Source organism: Poeciliopsis prolifica, unplaced genomic scaffold, assembly GCF_027474105.1.
Source record: "Poeciliopsis prolifica strain line A6 unplaced genomic scaffold, Auburn_PproV2 SCAFFOLD036, whole genome shotgun sequence".
Classification (NCBI taxonomy): domain Eukaryota; kingdom Metazoa; phylum Chordata; class Actinopteri; order Cyprinodontiformes; family Poeciliidae; genus Poeciliopsis; species Poeciliopsis prolifica.
In genome coordinates this window covers 3,554,736-3,573,946 of record NW_026562411.1, presented here as the reverse complement: position 1 = coordinate 3,573,946, position 19,211 = coordinate 3,554,736, and the positions used below count along the sequence as shown (strand labels likewise).

Sequence of the window (19,211 nt, the reverse complement as noted above, 5' to 3'; positions counted from 1 at the left end):
AGGTTTCTATATTTCATTGTCCAACTAATTTTCAACAGGGTCAATGATGGTGAGTCACCAGGAGTCATCAAAGGCCTCTTCCATGATGACAAAGAAAGAAATCCACACAATGGAGGAGTCTTCGGCCTTTTCCTCCTCTGCCCACCAGACAATGATGTCGTCCATGATGGAGTCCAGCTCCTTCAGCAGCATGGCAGCTGAGATGAAGTTTGAGACCATGTCAATGTCCAGCATGTCCTCTATGACATCTGAGACATATGCCATGAGCTCCAGCAGTCTCACAGAAATGACGTCCCACATGGAGGGAACCTCAATGAGAGCAATCGGTATGAAATTTCAACCGTTGTTGAAGTCTTTAGCTGCTAAGTTAGTAATTTCTTCAGCATTCCAGACAAAAGTGCTAAAACTGTTCAGCAAATCAAGTTTTTTGAAATAGAAATCACTTGCTGGATTCTTGTTGTGCAGGAGGCTCCACTTCTGCTTTTCAAAGATGCGAGGTTGAATATTTAACATCTGTTTGCAGCCATTTTCACATCAATTGTAAACGTTGAGTTTAGGGGTCGTGACCAGCAGCAGTTTATTTGGATTTACAATAACAAGTCTCCTTAAAAAAAATCTCATGATCTAATGATTTTTTTACAAAAGATGTAATGAACATCTTAACTTGTTCAATAAAGCATAATATGTCTCATTTAAAAGTATGCAAATATCTGAATATGTGTTATTTTTATTTATTTTATGTATTTTTACCTTTATGTGACTCTCTTATTAAGTTTAAATTACTCTGCTACTTTCAGGTTCTGCTCCGAGAATCGAAGCTTTGCCAGAGGACATCAGCATCGAACCTGGCAAAGTCTTGACAGTCGCCTGTGCGTTCTCTGGCGACACCAAACACATAGAGTGGTCCCGCTCAGGCAAGACGATCGACGTGTCCACGGGTGGACGATTCCACATCGAGACCACGGAGGACCTGACCACCCTCATCATCACAGGGGTGAAGGACGAGGACGCCGGCGCCTACACCCTCAAACTGTCCAATGAGCTCGGATCGGACTCAGCAACCGTTCATATCAGCATTCGATCGGTGTAAAAAAAAAACAAAATGATATTTCAAATGTCCCCTTTTCCCTTCTTTCATGACTTTTTATTTATTGATGAAACACAGTAGTCTACTTGATAAGGATCTGGAATATTCTTGTAAATAGGAACTATTTTTGTACCAAACCTGACGTTAATTTATGCCAAACTAGACTAAAGTCTAAAGTTGTAAAATGTGCCATATTGGATAACTATGACTTAGGATGTTTGATCCATTTTTCTTTGACATGTACATAATGTATATAGCCGAGTTTACCGGTTATGGGAAATGTATGCATTGTTATTTATGACAATATTAACTGAAACTTAAAGAAACTAAATATAGTTTAACAGGAGAAAGTTTCCGCTGGAACGAATACCCTGCTAAACTGGGAAACTAAACTCTGTGCCTCAACGATAAGTTGAAGTCTTTAAGTTTGCCTCAACAGGTAGAGAGGCTCCCTGTTGATGTTATGAACCGGAGACAAAACTTTGAGCGCGCCGCTGCAAAAGGAGCGGCGCTTTAGTTTGTAACAGGAGCATGAGATCCTGAGTGCTGTTTGCATCTACCCTCATGCAAGCAGGACGACTGGACCTCGTGCTCCGACTGATTATGTCATACTGCCATTTCTATGACAGGCTCACAGTGCGAGCGGCCTGCACTGCTTGAGTCCAAAGCGTTTCTTTTTTTTGTTTTGTGCTCTGCTTCTGGAAAGCGACCGTCAACTCAGACTCTTCCGTCGTTCCATCAACCTGGCCAGAGTCCTGCCTGCGCTCGTTTTCAGAAGCAGAGCTTCCTCTTGGAGGTCTGCAGTGTGCTTGTGTGTTAGTTTGTAGCGGTTCACCCGTCGGTCCACAGGGTGGCGCCAATGAGACGACCAGCAGCCACAAACAACAGCAAATGCACGCGTCTCCTTTGGTGTCATCCTGCACTTTGTTGGATTGAAGTTAGCTGTAGCTTTCAGTGTTTTTGCAGCCTCCTTGAGTTTTTCTGCAATTATTGATTTAATAAAGCATGATCAGCACTACAGGATGTCTCTGTCTGATTCTTTGGTCCTGTATTGTTCTCTGCTGCAGCATTAACATAAAAGGCAATAAAATGTTAGGGAAAGTTTATAAAAGACATAAAGATACAATTAATTGATTGCTATGCTAGAAGTATGTGAAAAATAAGTGCTAACAAGTACATAATTTTAAAGTATTTGTTTGGTTTTCCTCCAGGACTTTTTAGGGACATGAAGGCAGGAGAGTGAACAGACGATACATTTTATTTACCACGACCCGTAAGTTTATGTAACATGTAAGTTCACCAATAATAGATACTTTACAAAGTTTTCTTAGTAAAAAGACAAACTACAATAAAGTTGGTAAAAGACTAATTTTGAATGACAAACTATGGTGCCTGATTTTTTTAACTGACTGTTTACAATACACAAAATTAATTTTTAATTAACTTCCTGCTTCATTTTACTGTTTGTGGCAAATTGTGAATAAATTATTGAAGTAGCAATTGTTGCCATTAAAATAAAATCATTTCTTAAGCATCAATGTCTGTTTCTGTTGAAACTGGAATTTATCTAAATCTAAAATAAAAATAATTTCAGGGCAGTATTTGGATCCAGCCGCTCACTTCTTGGGTAATTTGAGGCTGTGGAAATATGTTGTTAAGTTGACTAAAGATGCCTGTTTTATTTTAGCACTGGTTGCTTTTGATATCTGTTTTTTCTGTCTTAGTTCATTTGCATAAGTTCATCAAAAAGGACAAAGTTTCAACAAAGACTCATAAGGTGAGGTGATTAAAACAAATACAAGATCAGAATGTTGGTTTTGTTCATTTAATTCCCCGATTCTCATCTACGTTACCACCCAAATGTAATTTAAAAGAAAAGCTCAAAAACCCATCACCGGCATGAGACACAGGTATAAAGACAAAATCATCTTAGTAAGATTCTTTGGATGATTTTGACATGTGAATAAAGGCTATTGAAAAATGTTGCTTTAGCTCAAATGTTACTGCAAAGAGGCAAGGATTCTTTTTTGCCATTTTATATTTTATCACTGTTACCATCAGCAGGTGAAAACAGATTTTATATGTGAAGCAAAGTACTAAGGCGGGTTTGTCTTCAAATGAACGTGCAACCTGAAAGTGAGTTCAAATATCGGCTAATTTCTCCTCCAAATAACTGATTAGCTTTAAAGGACAAGAATTGAAGTCTAAAAATATTCCAAACAAACAAATTTTGATTTATTCTTGTTAGTTTTTAACAAAAAAGAGCAAATAAAGGATATGATTGTTAAACGTTTTGTTTGTAATTTAATTCACCTTGCAGTTTAAGTGGGTGAAAAATTTGAATATTTCTCTTCCTTTCTCTCCTGTTTTGTTTTTTCGGGTCATTTAAAACAAAAATATTCAATGCAGAATCTTCTTTAGCTTTTTGCACACAAACTGAAGCAGATAACAAGCAAAACAAAAAACATGTTGACAGACACATTTCTCAGAAAGTGCTGCATTAACCGGTCAGTGAATCTCCATCAGTGCTGTACGAATGAAATTCGTTCAACAGCTGGTAAATGGAAGCCTCCCAGCTTGGACCGAGGTCCAGCAGGCGGCAGGCGTACGGATACTGCCAGTTGGCCCGGCGCACCCAGTCCACTGCCTTCTTCACCTGATCCCAGCGCTCAGGCCTTTAAGGAGAAAACATTCAGGTTAATCAGAAAGGAATATTGACCTGGAAGAAACATTAAACATTCATTTCCGCTCTAATTAGTAATTAAGCCAAAAACGTACAAAAGTATATCCATTTTGCATTTAAGTAAAAAAAAAAAAAACAACAAAAAAACAATACTGTCTGTAAATATGCTTTATCCAAATGTAGGCGATCAACCTCTCCCAGTGTGCTACTCAAAACTATTTAAATATGAGAAAACATCCCCTCAAAATGTCTTTCTTTTATTACTTGTGTTTTAATTGTACTGTATGGCACCGACTCATTCACCAGGGACCTCATGTATAAAAGAGTGCACAGCTTTCACACTAAAAATTGGCATAGGGACAAATTTAAAAAGTACAAACAAATCTAGATGTATGAAACTATGCACACACACGGCTGCCGTTTCCTTTATATATCCCCATTTGAGGGAATTAGAGCGTAGCTGAAAAAAAGTTCAGATTACATAATTTACACATTAAGCAGTACATAGTAAGCCCAACAGAATAAACCTTCATAGAGGCAAATAAGGTGATGAACAAAGACATCTGAAATGACGTACACAACTGACGTTTCACCATCCATAAATAATTAATACATTATAATCACACACACACACACTGCCAAACGCGTGGCTCTGTCTGCACTGATAAAAGTTTATGTTTTCCTCGATTGGCCGGTGAATTAGTTGACGTATGGTTCAGTCGCACTCACCTCATAGTCATGCAGCACAGGATTCATTTATTTTTTTATGGCGACATGATGCTTCAAACTGTGCTATTTCAAATACTGGTCCCATAAAGCTTGACAAACCAAAACAGTCTGTGGCGCTTATTAAAAACTTGATAGACATGAAAAGAAAGAGCTACTAAAGCCAGATAAATTAAATCTCTCTTTTGTTCCTCTGTGTCCAACAGAGATGAAGTGCAGTGGATTAAGCTCATCATGCAGGGCCGGTCCAAGACGGTATGTGGCCTTCAAGAGAATTAGATTTATGGGACCCTCTTCCTTCTAATAACATCAGCACCAATAACAGCATTTCAACACAGATTTAGGGGGAAAATAATTGGGGGGTAGTTTAATTGGCCAACCTTAAAAGCAATCAATGATAACTGTAAATTACTGAAATATATTTGCAAACAAAGAGTTTCAATCTCATAGCATCAGACTGTTGGAACAAAACAATCTAAATATGAAGATTGTTTTTTTGAACTATTACAAAGTAAACTTGCCAACTCCTTAAAAATGTTTATTTATCTTTACTATTAAATCAAATTTAACACCATTGTCAATCTGAGTAAACAAGAGTTAAATTTGTGGTCCTGAAGTTCTGGGCAGCCTTTACTCCTTGAAAAGCATCGTATTTTCTGGATCTGAGGGTTAAGGGGCTTTAAGGAGTTGCAGACTTAATTTGGATGAAACAAAAGGGTAAATAATTGATATTTACAGTACAGACCAAAAGTTTGGACACAACCTTCTCATTCAATGGGTTTCCTTTATTTTAATGACTATTTATAAGGCAAGAAAGCCCACTTATTAACCTGTGAAGTGAAAACCTTTTCAGGTGACGACCTCTTGAAGCTCATCAAGAGAATGCAGAGTGTGTGCACAGCACTGATCACAGCAAAAGGTTGCTACTTTGAAGAAACTACAATATAAGGCATATTTTCAGTTGTTTTACACTTTTTCGTTTTGATACATATTTCCACATGTTAATTCATAGTTTGATGCCTTCAAGGTGAATCTACAATGTCAATAGTCATGAAAATAAAGGAAACTCATTGAATGAAAAGGTGTGTCCAAACTTTTGATCTGTACTGTATTTTAATTGTGTTTTTTTCTTTGTTTTTAAGTCTAATTTTGGGTTTAAGTACGTCAGCAATGCCTTCCAGTAAGGTGCGATTATCCAGTGATAATTAACTTTTTTGTCAACCTAATATCTTTTAAACCAAAAACACAGTGGGTCACTATTGGACCGCCTTGGCGCCTCGCCCTCCGGGGGGGCACCGAGGGCGGGGAAACCCTGCAACATGTTCCAGAACTTGCTTGAGTGTCTGGTGTTCATGTTACTCCGATGGTGTTCTAGTTTAGATCAATGTTCCTGATGCTCCTTACAGATGGATTTCTGGGTCTACAGAAGCAATTTACCAGGTCTGGTTCTGGTTTGGTCCAGACCGTTTTCATTCATGTTCTGCTAAGCTAAGAGTTCTGCACTACTGGGATGGTTCAGATTAGTCATTTAAAAAAATCACTTTTCTGACCAACTGAATTAAATTCCATGTGAGTTCCTGTCTGTGTGACCGGGTTCTCCTCAGGTGTCTATGTGTTCTGTTGCGGTTCAGACCTGGACCCAGTCGGCTCCTTCAGGTCAAACAGACTCTGCAGCAGTTTTTCCTTCCTCCAGCTTCTCCTCCCTCATCAGCTGCAGAACCAACAGAGTCGCCACCAGCCTCCGGATGCCTTCGTTGACCTTAGAACCTGTAATATAAACATCCACACGGTTCAGTTATAACACTGGAGTAAACCAAATGTGGATGACTGAGATTTAAAACCACCAGTTTATTTTAATCTGTTTCGAGGAGATAAATAGTAAATAAATAAATGAGATCAGTGAACAGTTTAACACTCTTCCACACAGAGCGTAAGGGGAACGCTCACCCAGAGAATGAATGCCTTTGTTTTTCAGGAACACGTTAGCAAACACATCCACGTTGACATTGATCAGTTTTCCCAGTTCAACAGTTAACTCCCAGTATCCATCCTGCAGCACACAGAAGATTAACACGAGTTAGAACTCAGAAAGGTTGAAACTAAATATTTTTGCTCAATAAAATCGAGAGAAAAGTGCAGCTGTGACAAAAGCAGAACATATGTTATTAACATACATAATAATTGAGCATTAAGTGTTGCAGGACACCACAGGTAATATTGAAGCATATTCAGACTGATCAATTTGTACAAATTGCCATCTCTGATCAAGATAACTTTATGTAGTAGTATATTATGATTTTTATCCAACACCTTTTTCAGGTCAATAAGTGTCCCACTGCAGACCCTTCAGGATGTTGTACATTAATAACGAGATAGAAAAATTTTGGTTTGTTTGGAAAATTTGAAGAAACTTCTGGTCTTTTAAAACAACAAAGACTTCTGCAATAACAACGTCTGGACAGATGAGACCAGAGCAGAGGAGGATGGTTGTAAACCAAGCAGCACATGGCAACAACTACCTGACTCTAGAATTGGTCCAGAAGCAAATTTACATCAGAATGACTTCAAAGTTACAGAGATCAAGGTGCTGCAGTCTGGACTGCAACCTGATTGAAATAATGTCAAGGTATCTAAAGACAGAAGTGCAGAAACATAAACCTTTGAGTTGAAATGGTATTAGGAAGAAGAGAGGAGCTGCTGAGTTATTGATGGGATATGGGATGGACTTTTAGGATGATAGTCTGGGAACCAAAATAGCAACATTTCTTACATTTTCAGCTGGTGGATGTTAACCTTCATACTTTATCAAATGACACAAACTAATTGAAAAACCTGTTCTGCTCTTCACGATGGAGGTTCAACATCAAGAAATGCTGAAGAAAACGATACAAAAACACATTTTAATGGTTGTCGGATTTCACTTTTGGCGCTGGCAAAAGACCACAAGCCATTTCTCCTGTTAGCACTAAACACACATTTATTTTGGTTGTATTTACCTAGAGCGCTCTGTGGTTTTTCCAAAACCAGAGACTTGCTTTCAGAGCTGTCTCTGGTCCACTTGGCGTTCATATATGCATTAAAATTGCACCAGAGTTCTCAAACCGAGTCCTAGTTCTTTGGGTAGACCAGAGTTAATTTTTTGGGACTTTCTAGACAAACGAACTGGAGTTGAATTAAAGCAGATTAAACAGAATGCATTTTTCATCACATTTTAGACTGGATTTATATTAAATAACAACATGCAATGTTGTTGAGATGAGATCAAGTTTTTAGGAAGCAATTTGACCATAAGAGCAGAAGTTTTTTTTATCCCATAATAAAACAGAAAATATAGATGGAGATCTTTTTTAATGACTCATGACCGATTTAAAGAACGGAGCAAAAACAACTTACCGCCTGCTGCAGCTGGAAGATCTTTGTCCACTTCAGCTTCAGTTCTTCTGGGTCTGGATCTCTGGACCAACATCACACAAAAGACTCAATTCCAACTAATACAGCTAGAATGGTTTGAAGTTCCTTCGGGGATTAATAAAGAATATTCATTCATTCATTCATTCAGGTTTGTGTGTTTGAGAACTGAAAGGATGGATGGTGTCGCTGAGCCAATCAAATGACCAACCATTAGTTTTGGACTGAATTTACAATCTCGAAAGGATTTGCACTTAACAGAAATGAGAGGTTGCAGAGCTCCACTGCACACTGGAGATGGTGGAGCTGAAAAGAAATTCCCAAGTAAATTAAGATACCAGAGAAAAGGTGGGAGGACACAAGATACTAACAGATCCAAAAAGGCAGTTGCTGATTGGTGTTTAATGGAGAATGGATCAGCCAGCTCTCTTAACTTTGGCACTAGATTAGTCTCCATCTGAAAAAGACAAACATAACATTCAAGTCCCAGTATTTTTATCAGTCATTCCTTCTATGTGAAAAAAAACAAACAAAACCAAAGATAAACAACAAAAACCCAAAAAGACTGTGTATGTGCCCTTTAATGACTTAGAAATCAGGGCCTAACTGAAACTGTAAAGAAGTCACAAAAATAACAACAGAGATGGAAATTCCTTGTTAGCTCAGGAGAAGCTAACAAGGAACAAGACCATCAGAGAAATCTAAGCCCATCTCTGTAAAATAGAAACATTACATTCTAGTTCCTGGATGGACCGGTACCGGTAATGGACTGATTATGAACCTTCTAAAGATTTAAACAGGAGTTTTACATAACTTCCAAGTTGATGTTAAAATTTGTTTTTTTTTAGCCACAAAATGATTTTGCTCAGCAGCAAACAACATATTCCCCAACTACAGCATAAAGCAGCTTATCGAAGTAGCAGCTAAGCAGCCTGACATAAAAACATTTTGAAAATGTCAAATATTGATAAGTTTTAATTATTGTTATCAAATGTTTTGAAGGCAAAAATACCTCAGAAATACACAGGGCCAACCATGAGAATCAATTCATTTAAAGTTAAAGCTCAGTTTCAAACAAAGATGCTAGCATAAATGTTTGGCTGTTGAACTGGACTGTTACAGGTCACTATCAAGACAATTTTCTAGTATCAGCTTTACAAATCTTTTACATTACATTACCAAGGCACATTACATAAAAGGCACATTGCCTGTTTTCTATTCTCCCTCTCTCTTTTCTCCCTCCCTGAAGGATAAGTCCTTTTTGAGACATTGTTTTGCTTACTTAACTTCTGACTGGAGCTTTGGATGCTCTGCACAGCAGCTCGTTACCGGCGTAACGTGCAGTACCTACTGCGGCCACAAGGGGCACCCAAGAGCAATTTATATTTTCTTTTTATCAATAAAATAACAATTTTTACTACATTATTAAATATATAATTGTAAAAACAAATCAGTTCATAGTGAAATTGTGTGTTTTTGATAATATAATGACAGAAGTGAAAAAAAAAACAGCTCCACTGAGGGGACCCCTTCGTGGCTCTGGGGCCCTAAGCGACTGCTTGGTTTGCCTTGCCTTGGGGCGGCCCTGAGAACACGCCAAAATCAGATCTGCAGTTGCTGCACCCCAATCTTCTTTTTATAACAGCAAACAGTCTGAGAGGTATTCTGCGAGTATGTCACAAGTAAACCACAGATAAAGTGTAAACATCTGTTGGTTTCCTGAATGCGCCTCAGTACCAATAATTTTGCTCTATGGAGCAGTGTTTTATTCAAATAAATAAATACAAAAATAAAATGATTGCTGCTGGATTGTTCCTTGATTTAAAAAAAGCGTTTGACACAATAAATCATGATTTACTAAAAAATTTTTTAGAAAGCTATGGAGTTAGGTGGAACGTGTTCAATTGGGTAAAAAGCTGTTATAGAGATAGAAAACAATATGTACAGTTCGGAGAAATCAGCTCCACATTGCTTGTGGTGAATCCCAATGATCAATTGATCAATGCCTGGCCCAAAGTTTTTTTTTTCTTTTTTTTCTCCGAAGAGTTTTTGTGGCGCTAGTGGGTCGTATTTTGACAGTAGGAAGATAGAAAAGAGGGCGAGAAGGGGGAAGACATGCGGCAAAGGTTGCTGGGACTGGGAGTCGAACCCACGACGTCCGCGTCAAGGACTCCAAATGTGGGGCGTGTTAACCCCATGCGCCACCACAGCACGCCCCCAAAGTCTTTTTTTATCATGTACAGAAATTATATATACTATATACTGTATAACCTCATATGAGGTATATTATTTGCAGATGACACAAATATATATATATATATATATATATAAAAATTCCCTTCTCACCCACGGCGGGTGATATATATATATGATATAGAGGAACTTCTAAATAATGTAAGCAAAGAAATAAACACACTGAAGAAGTGGTTTGATTATAACAAGTTGACGCTAAATTTGTTTAAAACTAAAATAATGTTATTTGGGAATTGCAAACCAAGTTCTGAAACAAAAAAAGACATTATGGAGGTAAATATAGAAAGCGTTCATGAAAACAAATTGCTTGGAGTGGTAATTGATGAAAAGGTTAATCGGAAACCACATATTCAATATATCCTAAAGAAAATATCAAACAGTATTGAATAATTGAATCTTGAATAATTCCAAGGAATGTGTTGAACAGAAAGCACTACATATTGTATACTGTTCATTAGTTTAGGGTTAAGGTTATTAATAAAGGTGGCTACCTGGATCACAAAAATCCATTATTTATAAACTAAATTATTAAAACTTTCTGATTTGGTTAATTTACAAACAGTGTCCATCTTATTTAAAGCACAAAATGAACAGTTACCAGAAAATATTCAAAAGTATTCAAAAAACGATGATGAGTTTTATAATCTCAGAGGGAAACAAATTCAAAGTTTGTAACATCAGAACCACAAGAAAGAGTAGCTAAAAAACAGAGATTGAAAATCTGTCCTCCTTACCTCTTCACTCATGCGACAACACATCATCTGTAACAGACAAACATAGCATTCAAGCTTCAGTATTTTTATCATAGTTTCTTCTATGTAACAAAATCTGAAATTAACCCAAAAGATCCAGACACTAGGTATTCTGAGAGAATGTCACAAATAAAACACATATAAAGTGTAAACATCTGTTGGTTTGCTGAATGCACCTTTAAGGGAATGAAAAATAATTATCTAAAATAAACTGTGAAGAAGTAGCTAAAACAAACAACAAAACAACAAAAACAGACATTGAAAATCAGTCCTTCTTACCTGTTCAGGAAGTCGAACCAACTGTAACATACAAGCAAGCTTCCGTATTTTTATCATAGTTTCTTCTATGTAACAGAATCTGAGGTAAACCCAGAAGCTCCAAAGATACTAGGTATTCTGAGAGTATGTCATAAGTAAACAACAGATAAAGTGTAAACATCTGTTTGGTTCACTGAATAACTGAATCGCCTCCTAAGTGCATTCCAGTTCTGCAGAGACCAGCAAGCCTCCTCACTGAGAAATAACAGCCTAAAGTAACAAACTGTAAAGTAGCTAAAAACAACAGAGATTGAAAATCTGTCCTTCTTACCTCTTTAGTGGCAACGGGTAAGTCATCCAACGTCTGTAACAGACATAGCATTGAGGTTTCAGTGTTTTTATCATACTTTCTTCAACGTAACAAAATCTGAGATAAACCCAAAAGATCTGTTCTGGCGGGTCGCCGGTTTATTCGCTTTTTTCGTGGTTTCGCGAACCGAACAGCTGACGGGTCACCAGCTGGCTGACACCAGCAGATGTGGAAAAATAAAGGTTTGACACAAATCACTGCACCTGAGCTGCAAGAGCACAAACACTTCTCCAATGCGCAAAAATCAGCACAAGCCTAAACCAAGAGCAGCGGACTTTTTTCCAGACGATGCTAAATAATAAAGACGTGGAAGCGAAGCCTCCCCATGTGGTTCACGGAAAGAGGACGGTGTTGATTCCCAGATGTGAGCTACGAATAAGATGTTTTGGCACAATTTATTTAATTTTTCTTCACAATTTTGTTAATAGTAAATAGGGTTAAATAATAAAAATTCCAGAAGTTATTCTTTTCTTTCTTTACTTAAAGGAAAATGTCAAGGTACGCAGAGTGCAGCTGCAGGCGCCTGCGCAGTTCTGAACTTTAACAGCAGGAAAGAGTTTTACACTTAAAGCGACTTATTTTAAACGTTTTTATCATTTCCGTCCTTTGAACTACAAATGTAAATAAACGTCATTACTTCAATGTAAAAACATTTAATTTTTTTTTTTTGGTAGTGCTCCCTAATGATAATGGCTATTTTTAGAAGTGGCTCCGCGGCGACTGACAAGGTCCCTGCGGGCACCGGTTGGTGACCCCTGGTCTAAGGTAACAAACTATAAAGAAATGTCTAAAACACAACATATTGAAAATCTGTCCTCCTTACCTCTTCAGTAATCAGAGAACTCCCAAAACAAATCTGTAACAGACAAACATAGCATTCAAGCTTCAATATTTTTATCATAGTTTATTCCATGTAACAAATCTGAGGTAAACCCAGAAGCTCCGAAGATATGTAGGTATTCTGAGAGTATGTCACAAGTAAACTACAGATATAGTGTAAACATCTGTTTGGTTTGCTGAATGCGCCTTTAAGGGAATGAAAAATAACGATCTATAGTAACTTATGAACCATATGACACAAATACTAGATTATGTGTGTATATTCGTACTTCTTCATCGCTCTCTTCAGACGTCTGTAAAAGAAACAAGCAGAAAGCAAGAAAATTAATTAGAAAGGTATGATCAGCATTTAATCACTTGTGTTGTTTAACATTTTTTTAATTGTAATAACTGTTCAAGTAAAATACCAAACATTACAATCTGTTACTTCCAGCTGTAAATCTTAAATTTTATTGAAAAAAAAATATTGATATTACCACATAGAGGAACTGTGTCATAATGATACCATTGATATCATGTATGTAGTGCTGTGGAAATGATTTAAGTACTAAGCATGTACTCTGTTCGTTGACCTTTTAAGATTCCCTAGAAAACCTCATCCATAAATATCCTGTAGTTAACCTACAATTAGCCTGTTTGTACCATTTCTACACAGGTACTTCTAGAGCAGGCTGAGCAATCCCAGTCCTCAAGGGCCAGAGTCCTGCAACTCTTACATGTCTCCCTGATCCAACACACTTTAATCAAATAACTGAATCGCCTCCTAAGTGCATTCCAGTTCTGCAGAGACCAGCAAGCCTCCTCACTGAGAAATAACAGCCTAAAGTAACAAACTGTAAAGTAGCTAAAAAACAACAGAGATTGAAATCTGTCCTTCTTACCTCTTTAGTGGCAACGGGTAAGTCATCCAACGTCTGTAACAGACATAGCATTGAGTTTTCAGTGTTTTTATCATACTTTCTTCTACGTAACAAAATCTGAGATAAACCCAAAAGATCTAAAAATACTGTAGGTATTCTGAGATTATGTCACAAGTAAACCACAGATAAAGTGTAAACATCTGTTGGTTCACTGAATGTGCCTTTGAGGAATGAGAAATAATGGTCTAAGGCAGGGGTCACCAACCTTTTTGAGACTGGGAGCTACTTCACGGGTACAGAGCAACACGAAGGGCTACTTGTTTGATACAGTCTTTATATATATATATATATATATATATATATATATATATATATATATATATATATATATATATATATATATATATATATACACACACACGCACACACGATAATACTGTCTGATCATATTAATGTCAGGACTACTCACAATAGTTATCAGAAATAATTTACCATGTGGTTAATTGCTATTATGTGATCAGACGTTTTTAGCTCACAGAGTTTTAAGTTTGATTCCTTTTTGGAGTTTCTCTGTGATTCTAAACTGGCCACAAGTGACTTAAATAACCAAAGAAAACTGATGGATTGTTGCAGTAACACCTGCAGCTGTACAGCACTGAGTACCTTGAAATTTTCCTTTAAATAAAAAAAGAAAAGAAGAGTTATTGTTTTATTATCTAACCATCTGTTCTATTAGCAATATTGTGTAAAATAAAATATCTTTTGTGTCAAAAGATATTATACACACACAGTTGTCAGTCTGATGCGTGAGGTGGGGAACGCCGAAGCCTCAGTCTAATTGCTCAGTTTGCTTTTATTTATTACACAGCTTTGCGTTTTTTCAGTAAGCTAAAAATGAACGAGTTGGGTTTGAACCTCCCGTTGTTCTAAGATCCCTAGAGCTTCTTAGTCTGCGCGGTTCTGGCGGGTTGCCGGTTTATTCGCTTTTTTTATGGTTTCGCGAACCGAATAGCTGACGGGTCACCAGCTGGCTGACACTAGCAGATGTGGAAAAAAATAAGGTCTGACACAAAACTATCACTGCACCTGAGCTGCAAGAGCACAAACACTTCTCCAATGCGCAAAAATCAGCACAAGCTTAAACCAAGAGCAGCAGACTTTTTTTTCCAGACGATGCTAAATAATAAAGACGTGGAAGCGAAGCCTCCCCATGTGGTTCACGGAAAGAGGACGGTGTTGATTCCCAGATTTGCGCTACGAATAAGATGTTTTGGCACAATTTATTTAATTTTTCTTCACAATTTTGTTAATAGTAAATAGGGTTAAATAATAAAAATTCCAGAAGTTATTCTTTTCTTTCTTTACTTAAAGGAAAATGTCAAGGTACGCAGAGTGCAGCTGCAGGCGCCTGCGCAGTTCTGAACTTTAACAGCAGGAAAGAGTTTTATACGTAAAGCGACTTATTTTAAACGTTTTTATCATTTCCGTCCTTTGAACTACAAATGTAAATAAACGTCATTACTTCAATGTAAAAACATTTAATTTTTTTTTTTTGGTAGTGCTCCCTAATGATAATGGCTATTTTTAGAAGTGGCTCCGCGGCGACTGACAAGGTCCCTGCGGGCACCGGGTTGGTGACCCCTGGTCTAAGGTAACAAACTATAAAGAAATGTCTAAAACACAACATATTGAAAATCTGTCCTCCTTACCTCTTCAGTAATCAGAGAACTCCCAAAACAAATCTGTAACAGACAAACATAGCATTCAAGCTTCAATATTTTTATCATAGTTTATTCCATGTAACAAAATCTGAGGTAAACCCAGAAGCTCCGAAGATATGTAGGTATTCTGAGAGTATGTCACAAGTAAACTACAGATAAAGTGTAAACATCTGTTGATTTGCTGAATGTGCCTTTAAGGGAATGAAAAATAATGATCTATAGTAACTTATGAACCATATGATACAAATACTAGATTTATGTGTGTATATTCGTACTTCTTCATCGCTCTCTTCAGACGTCTGTAAAAGAAACAAGCAGAAAGCAAGAAAATTAATTAGAAAGGTATGATCAGCATTTAATCACTTGTGTTGTTTAACATTTTTTTAATTGTAATAACTGTTCAAGTAAAATACCAAACATTACAATCTGTTACTTCCAGCTGTAAATCTTAAATTTTATTGAAAAAAAAATATTGATATTACCACATAGAGGAACTGTGTCATAATGATACCATTGATATCATGTATGTAGTGCTGTGGAAATGATTTAAGTACTAAACATGTACTATGTTCGTTAACCTTTTAAGATTCCCTAGAAAACCTCATCCATAAATATCCTGTAGTTAACCTACAATTAGCCTGTTTGTACCATTTCTACACAGGTACTTCTAGAGCAGGGCTGAGCAATCCCAGTCCTCAAGGGCCAGAGTCCTGCAACTCTTACATGTCTCCCTGATCCAACACACTTTAATCAAATAACTGAATCGCCTCCTAAGTGCATTCCAGTTCTGCAGAGACCAGCAAGCCTCCTCACTGAGAAATAACAGCCTAAAGTAACAAACTGTAAAGTAGCTAAAAAACAACAGAGATTGAAAATCTGTCCTTCTTACCTCTTTAGTGGCAACGGGTAAGTCATCCAACGTCTGTAACAGACATAGCATTGAGGTTTCAGTGTTTTTATCATACTTTCTTCAACGTAACAAAATCTGAGATAAACCCAAAAGATCTAAAGATACTGTAGGTATTCTGAGATTATGTCACAAGTAAACCACAGATAAAGTGTAAACATCTGTTGGTTCACTGAATGTGCCTTTGAGGGAATGAGAAATAATGGTCTAAGGCAGGGGTCACCAACCTTTTTGAGACTGGGAGCTACTTCACGGGTACAGAGCAACACGAAGGGCTACTTGTTTGATACAGTCTTTATAAGTATATATATATATATATATATATATATATATATATATATATATATATATATATATATATATATATACACACGATAATACTGTCTGATCATATTAATGTTAGGACTACTCACAATAGTTATCAGAAATAATTTACCATATGGTTAATTGCTATTATGTGATCAGAAGTTTTTAGCTCACAGAGTTTTAAGTTTGATTCCTTTTTGGAGTTTCTCTGTGATTCTAAACTGGCCACAAGTGACTTAAATAAACCAAAGAAAACTGATGGATTGTTGCAGTAACACCTGCAGCTGTACAGCACTGAGTACCTTGAAATTTTCCTTTAAATAAAAAAGAAAAGAATAGTTATTGTTTTATTATCTAACCATCTGTTCTATTAGCAATATTGTGTAAAATAAAATATATTTTGTGTCAAAACATATTATACACACACAGCTGTCAGTCTGATGCGTGAGGTGGGGAACAACAAAGCCTCAGTCTAATTGATCAGTTTGCTTTTATTTATTTCACGGCTTTGCGTTTTTCTGTAAGCTAAAAATGAATGAGTTGGGTTTGAACCTCCCGTTGTTCTAAGATCCCGAGAGCTTCTTAGTCTGCGCGGTTCTGGCGGGTTGCCGGTTTATTCGCTTTTTTTATGGTTTCGCGAACCGAACAGCTGACGGGTCACCAGGGCTGACACTAGCAGATGTGGAAAAAAATAAAGGTCTGACACAAAACTATCACTGCACCTGAGCTGCAAGAGCACAAACACTTCTCCAATGCGCAAAAATCAGCACAAGCCTAAACCAAGAGCAGCAGACTTTTTTCCAGACGATGCTAAATAATAAAGACGTGGAAGCGAAGCCTCCCCATGTGGTTCACGGAAAGAGGACGGTGGTTGATTCCCAGATGTGCGCTACGAATAAGATGTTTGGCACAATTTATTTAGTTTTTCTTCACAATTTTGTTAATAGTAAATAGGGTTAAATAATAAAATTCCAGAAGTTATTCTTTTCTTTCTTTACTTAAAGGAAAATGTCAAGGTACGCAGAGTGCAGCTGCAGGCGCCTGCGCAGTTCTGAAGTTTAACAGCAGGAAAGAGTTTATACGTAAAGCGACTTATTTTAAACGTTTTTATCATTTCCGTCCTTTGAAATACAAATGTAAATAAATGTCATTACTTCAATGTAAAAACATTTAATTTTTTTTTTGGTAGTGCTCCCTAATGATAATGGCTATTTTTAGAAGTGGCTCCGCGGCGACTGACAAGGTCCCTGCGGGCACCGGGTTGGTGACCCCTGGTCTAAGGTAACAAACTATAAAGAAATGTCTAAACACAACATTTGAAAATCTGTCCTCCTTACCTCTTCAGTAATCAGAGAACTCCCAAAACAAATCTGTAACAGACAAACATAGCATTCAAGCTTCAATATTTTTATCATAGTTTATTCCATGTACAAAATCTGAGGTAAACCCAGATGCTCCGAAGATATTAGGTATTCTGAGAGTATGTCACAAGTAAACTACAGATATAGTGTAAACATCTGTTTGGTTTGCTGAATGCGCCTTTAAGGGAATGAAAATAATGATCTATAGTAACTTATGAACCATGATACAAATACTAGATTTATGTGTGTATATTCGTACTTCTTCATCGCTCTCTTCAGACGTCTGTAAAAGAAACAAGCAGCAAAATTAATTAGAAAGGTATGATCAGCATTTAATCACTTGTGTTGTTTAACATTTTTTTAATTGTAATAACTATTCAAGTGAAATACCAAACATTACAATCCATTTCTTCCAGCTGTAAATTTTAAATTTTATTGAAAAAAAAATATTAATATTGCCACATAGAGAAACTGTGTCATAATGATACCATTGATATCATATGTAGTGCTGTGGAAATGATTTAAGTACTAAACATGTACTATGTTCGTTAACCTTTTAAGATTCCCTAGAAAACCTCATCCATAAATATCCTGTAGTTAACCTACAATTAGCCTGTTTGTACCATTTCTACACAATTTCTTTTTGTGTAATTGAGTTGATATATAAATTGCATACAAGAAATCTTGAATTTCAGAGTAAATCCATAGCATGTGGATTAATGTGCCTGTCTCAGTGTGGCATCGCCAGGATTGAATCCCTAAAAATTGTAACAGAAATATTTTCACTTTGTCCTCAGGAAGACTCCAGCTGATGTATGGCAAGAAGTCCACATCCTCCTCTGCGATCAGCTTTGGGATGTCTGTGACGCCATCGTCTGCCTTCTTAGAATCCTAAAACAGGAAAAATTACTTTGGTTTGATTCAAAAACAACTCTGAACATGGGATGAAAAACAACCCCCTCTCTTCAATGGCCACGAAGCTGGTGAACTGAGACAGTATGGAGAACTCTTTGCTCAGATCGATGATGAAGGACTTCAACTCTGCTTTTTTACCCTGAAAACACAAAAACAGGAGTTTCAACCAATTTTAGCTGTGATCTGAGGTCAAAGGTGACACCATGCTGACCTCGTGTTCAGCTTCGGTGATATCAAGGTTTCCATCCTCGTAGTCTCTGATCAGGGCTCTTGCTGTGAGCTTATGAAGAAACTAAAACAACAAATCAATAGCTGAGGTTGATAGTTTTTCATATTTCAATGTGTTGATATAGATAATAAACAGAGCCTCACTGTTCCTCTGGTCTTCTGCAGCTCTGTTGTTGACACCATGGTCTGAAGCTCCTGACCACACAAATCTCCAAGAAGAGTCGCCTGCATGAAAAACCACAAATCTGACTGAAGTTGGAAAAAATAAAGAAGTCTGAATTTTTCCATCCCTCACATCTGGCACTGAAAAGATTAATCTGATTAATCGTGATGAATCAATTATTGAAATAACTGTCAACTAATTTCCTAATCAATTAATTGTTAACTGGAGTATTGAGAGTGTAAAAAAGGCAATTTTCTGAAAGAACACATTTAGAGCAGTAACTAAGCTAAACCTGGACAATAAAATAAACACATTTAAGATGAAAAAACTTTTCTGCAAATATCTTCTAAGCTCCTTAAGTGGCAGTTTTAGC

At 37.0% G+C, this 19,211-nt stretch overlaps 2 protein-coding genes across 7 annotated transcripts in view; one reads left to right on the top strand and one right to left on the bottom strand.

Annotated features, from left to right (window-relative positions):
* Positions 1-2,105, top strand: part of ttn.2 (titin, tandem duplicate 2) — a 202,484-nt gene extending 200,379 nt beyond the window's left edge. For all 6 annotated transcript variants that reach the window (XM_055052995.1, XM_055052994.1, XM_055052996.1 and 3 more), the window contains 2 exons: positions 39-326; positions 798-2,105. In XM_055052995.1, the coding sequence (XP_054908970.1) occupies positions 39-326; positions 798-1,090 (581 nt within the window). In that variant the 3' untranslated portion in view covers positions 1,091-2,105. The remainder of the gene's footprint in view (positions 1-38; positions 327-797) is intronic.
* A 793-nt stretch (positions 2,106-2,898) lies between these two features.
* The window catches only part of LOC129374535 (protein mono-ADP-ribosyltransferase PARP4-like), a 37,378-nt gene continuing 21,065 nt past the window's right edge, over positions 2,899-19,211 (bottom strand). The window contains 21 exon segments of the mRNA XM_055053005.1: positions 2,899-3,762; positions 6,130-6,176; positions 6,178-6,263; positions 6,444-6,546; positions 7,890-7,950; positions 8,276-8,361; positions 10,892-10,918; positions 11,189-11,209; positions 11,499-11,531; positions 12,361-12,393; positions 12,647-12,670; positions 13,259-13,291; positions 14,947-14,979; positions 15,234-15,257; positions 15,848-15,880; positions 17,509-17,541; positions 17,792-17,815; positions 18,319-18,424; positions 18,492-18,586; positions 18,659-18,739; positions 18,820-18,900. Coding sequence (XP_054908980.1) covers positions 3,588-3,762; positions 6,130-6,176; positions 6,178-6,263; positions 6,444-6,546; positions 7,890-7,950; positions 8,276-8,361; positions 10,892-10,918; positions 11,189-11,209; positions 11,499-11,531; positions 12,361-12,393; positions 12,647-12,670; positions 13,259-13,291; positions 14,947-14,979; positions 15,234-15,257; positions 15,848-15,880; positions 17,509-17,541; positions 17,792-17,815; positions 18,319-18,424; positions 18,492-18,586; positions 18,659-18,739; positions 18,820-18,900 — 1,239 coding nt within the window. The 3' untranslated portion in view covers positions 2,899-3,587.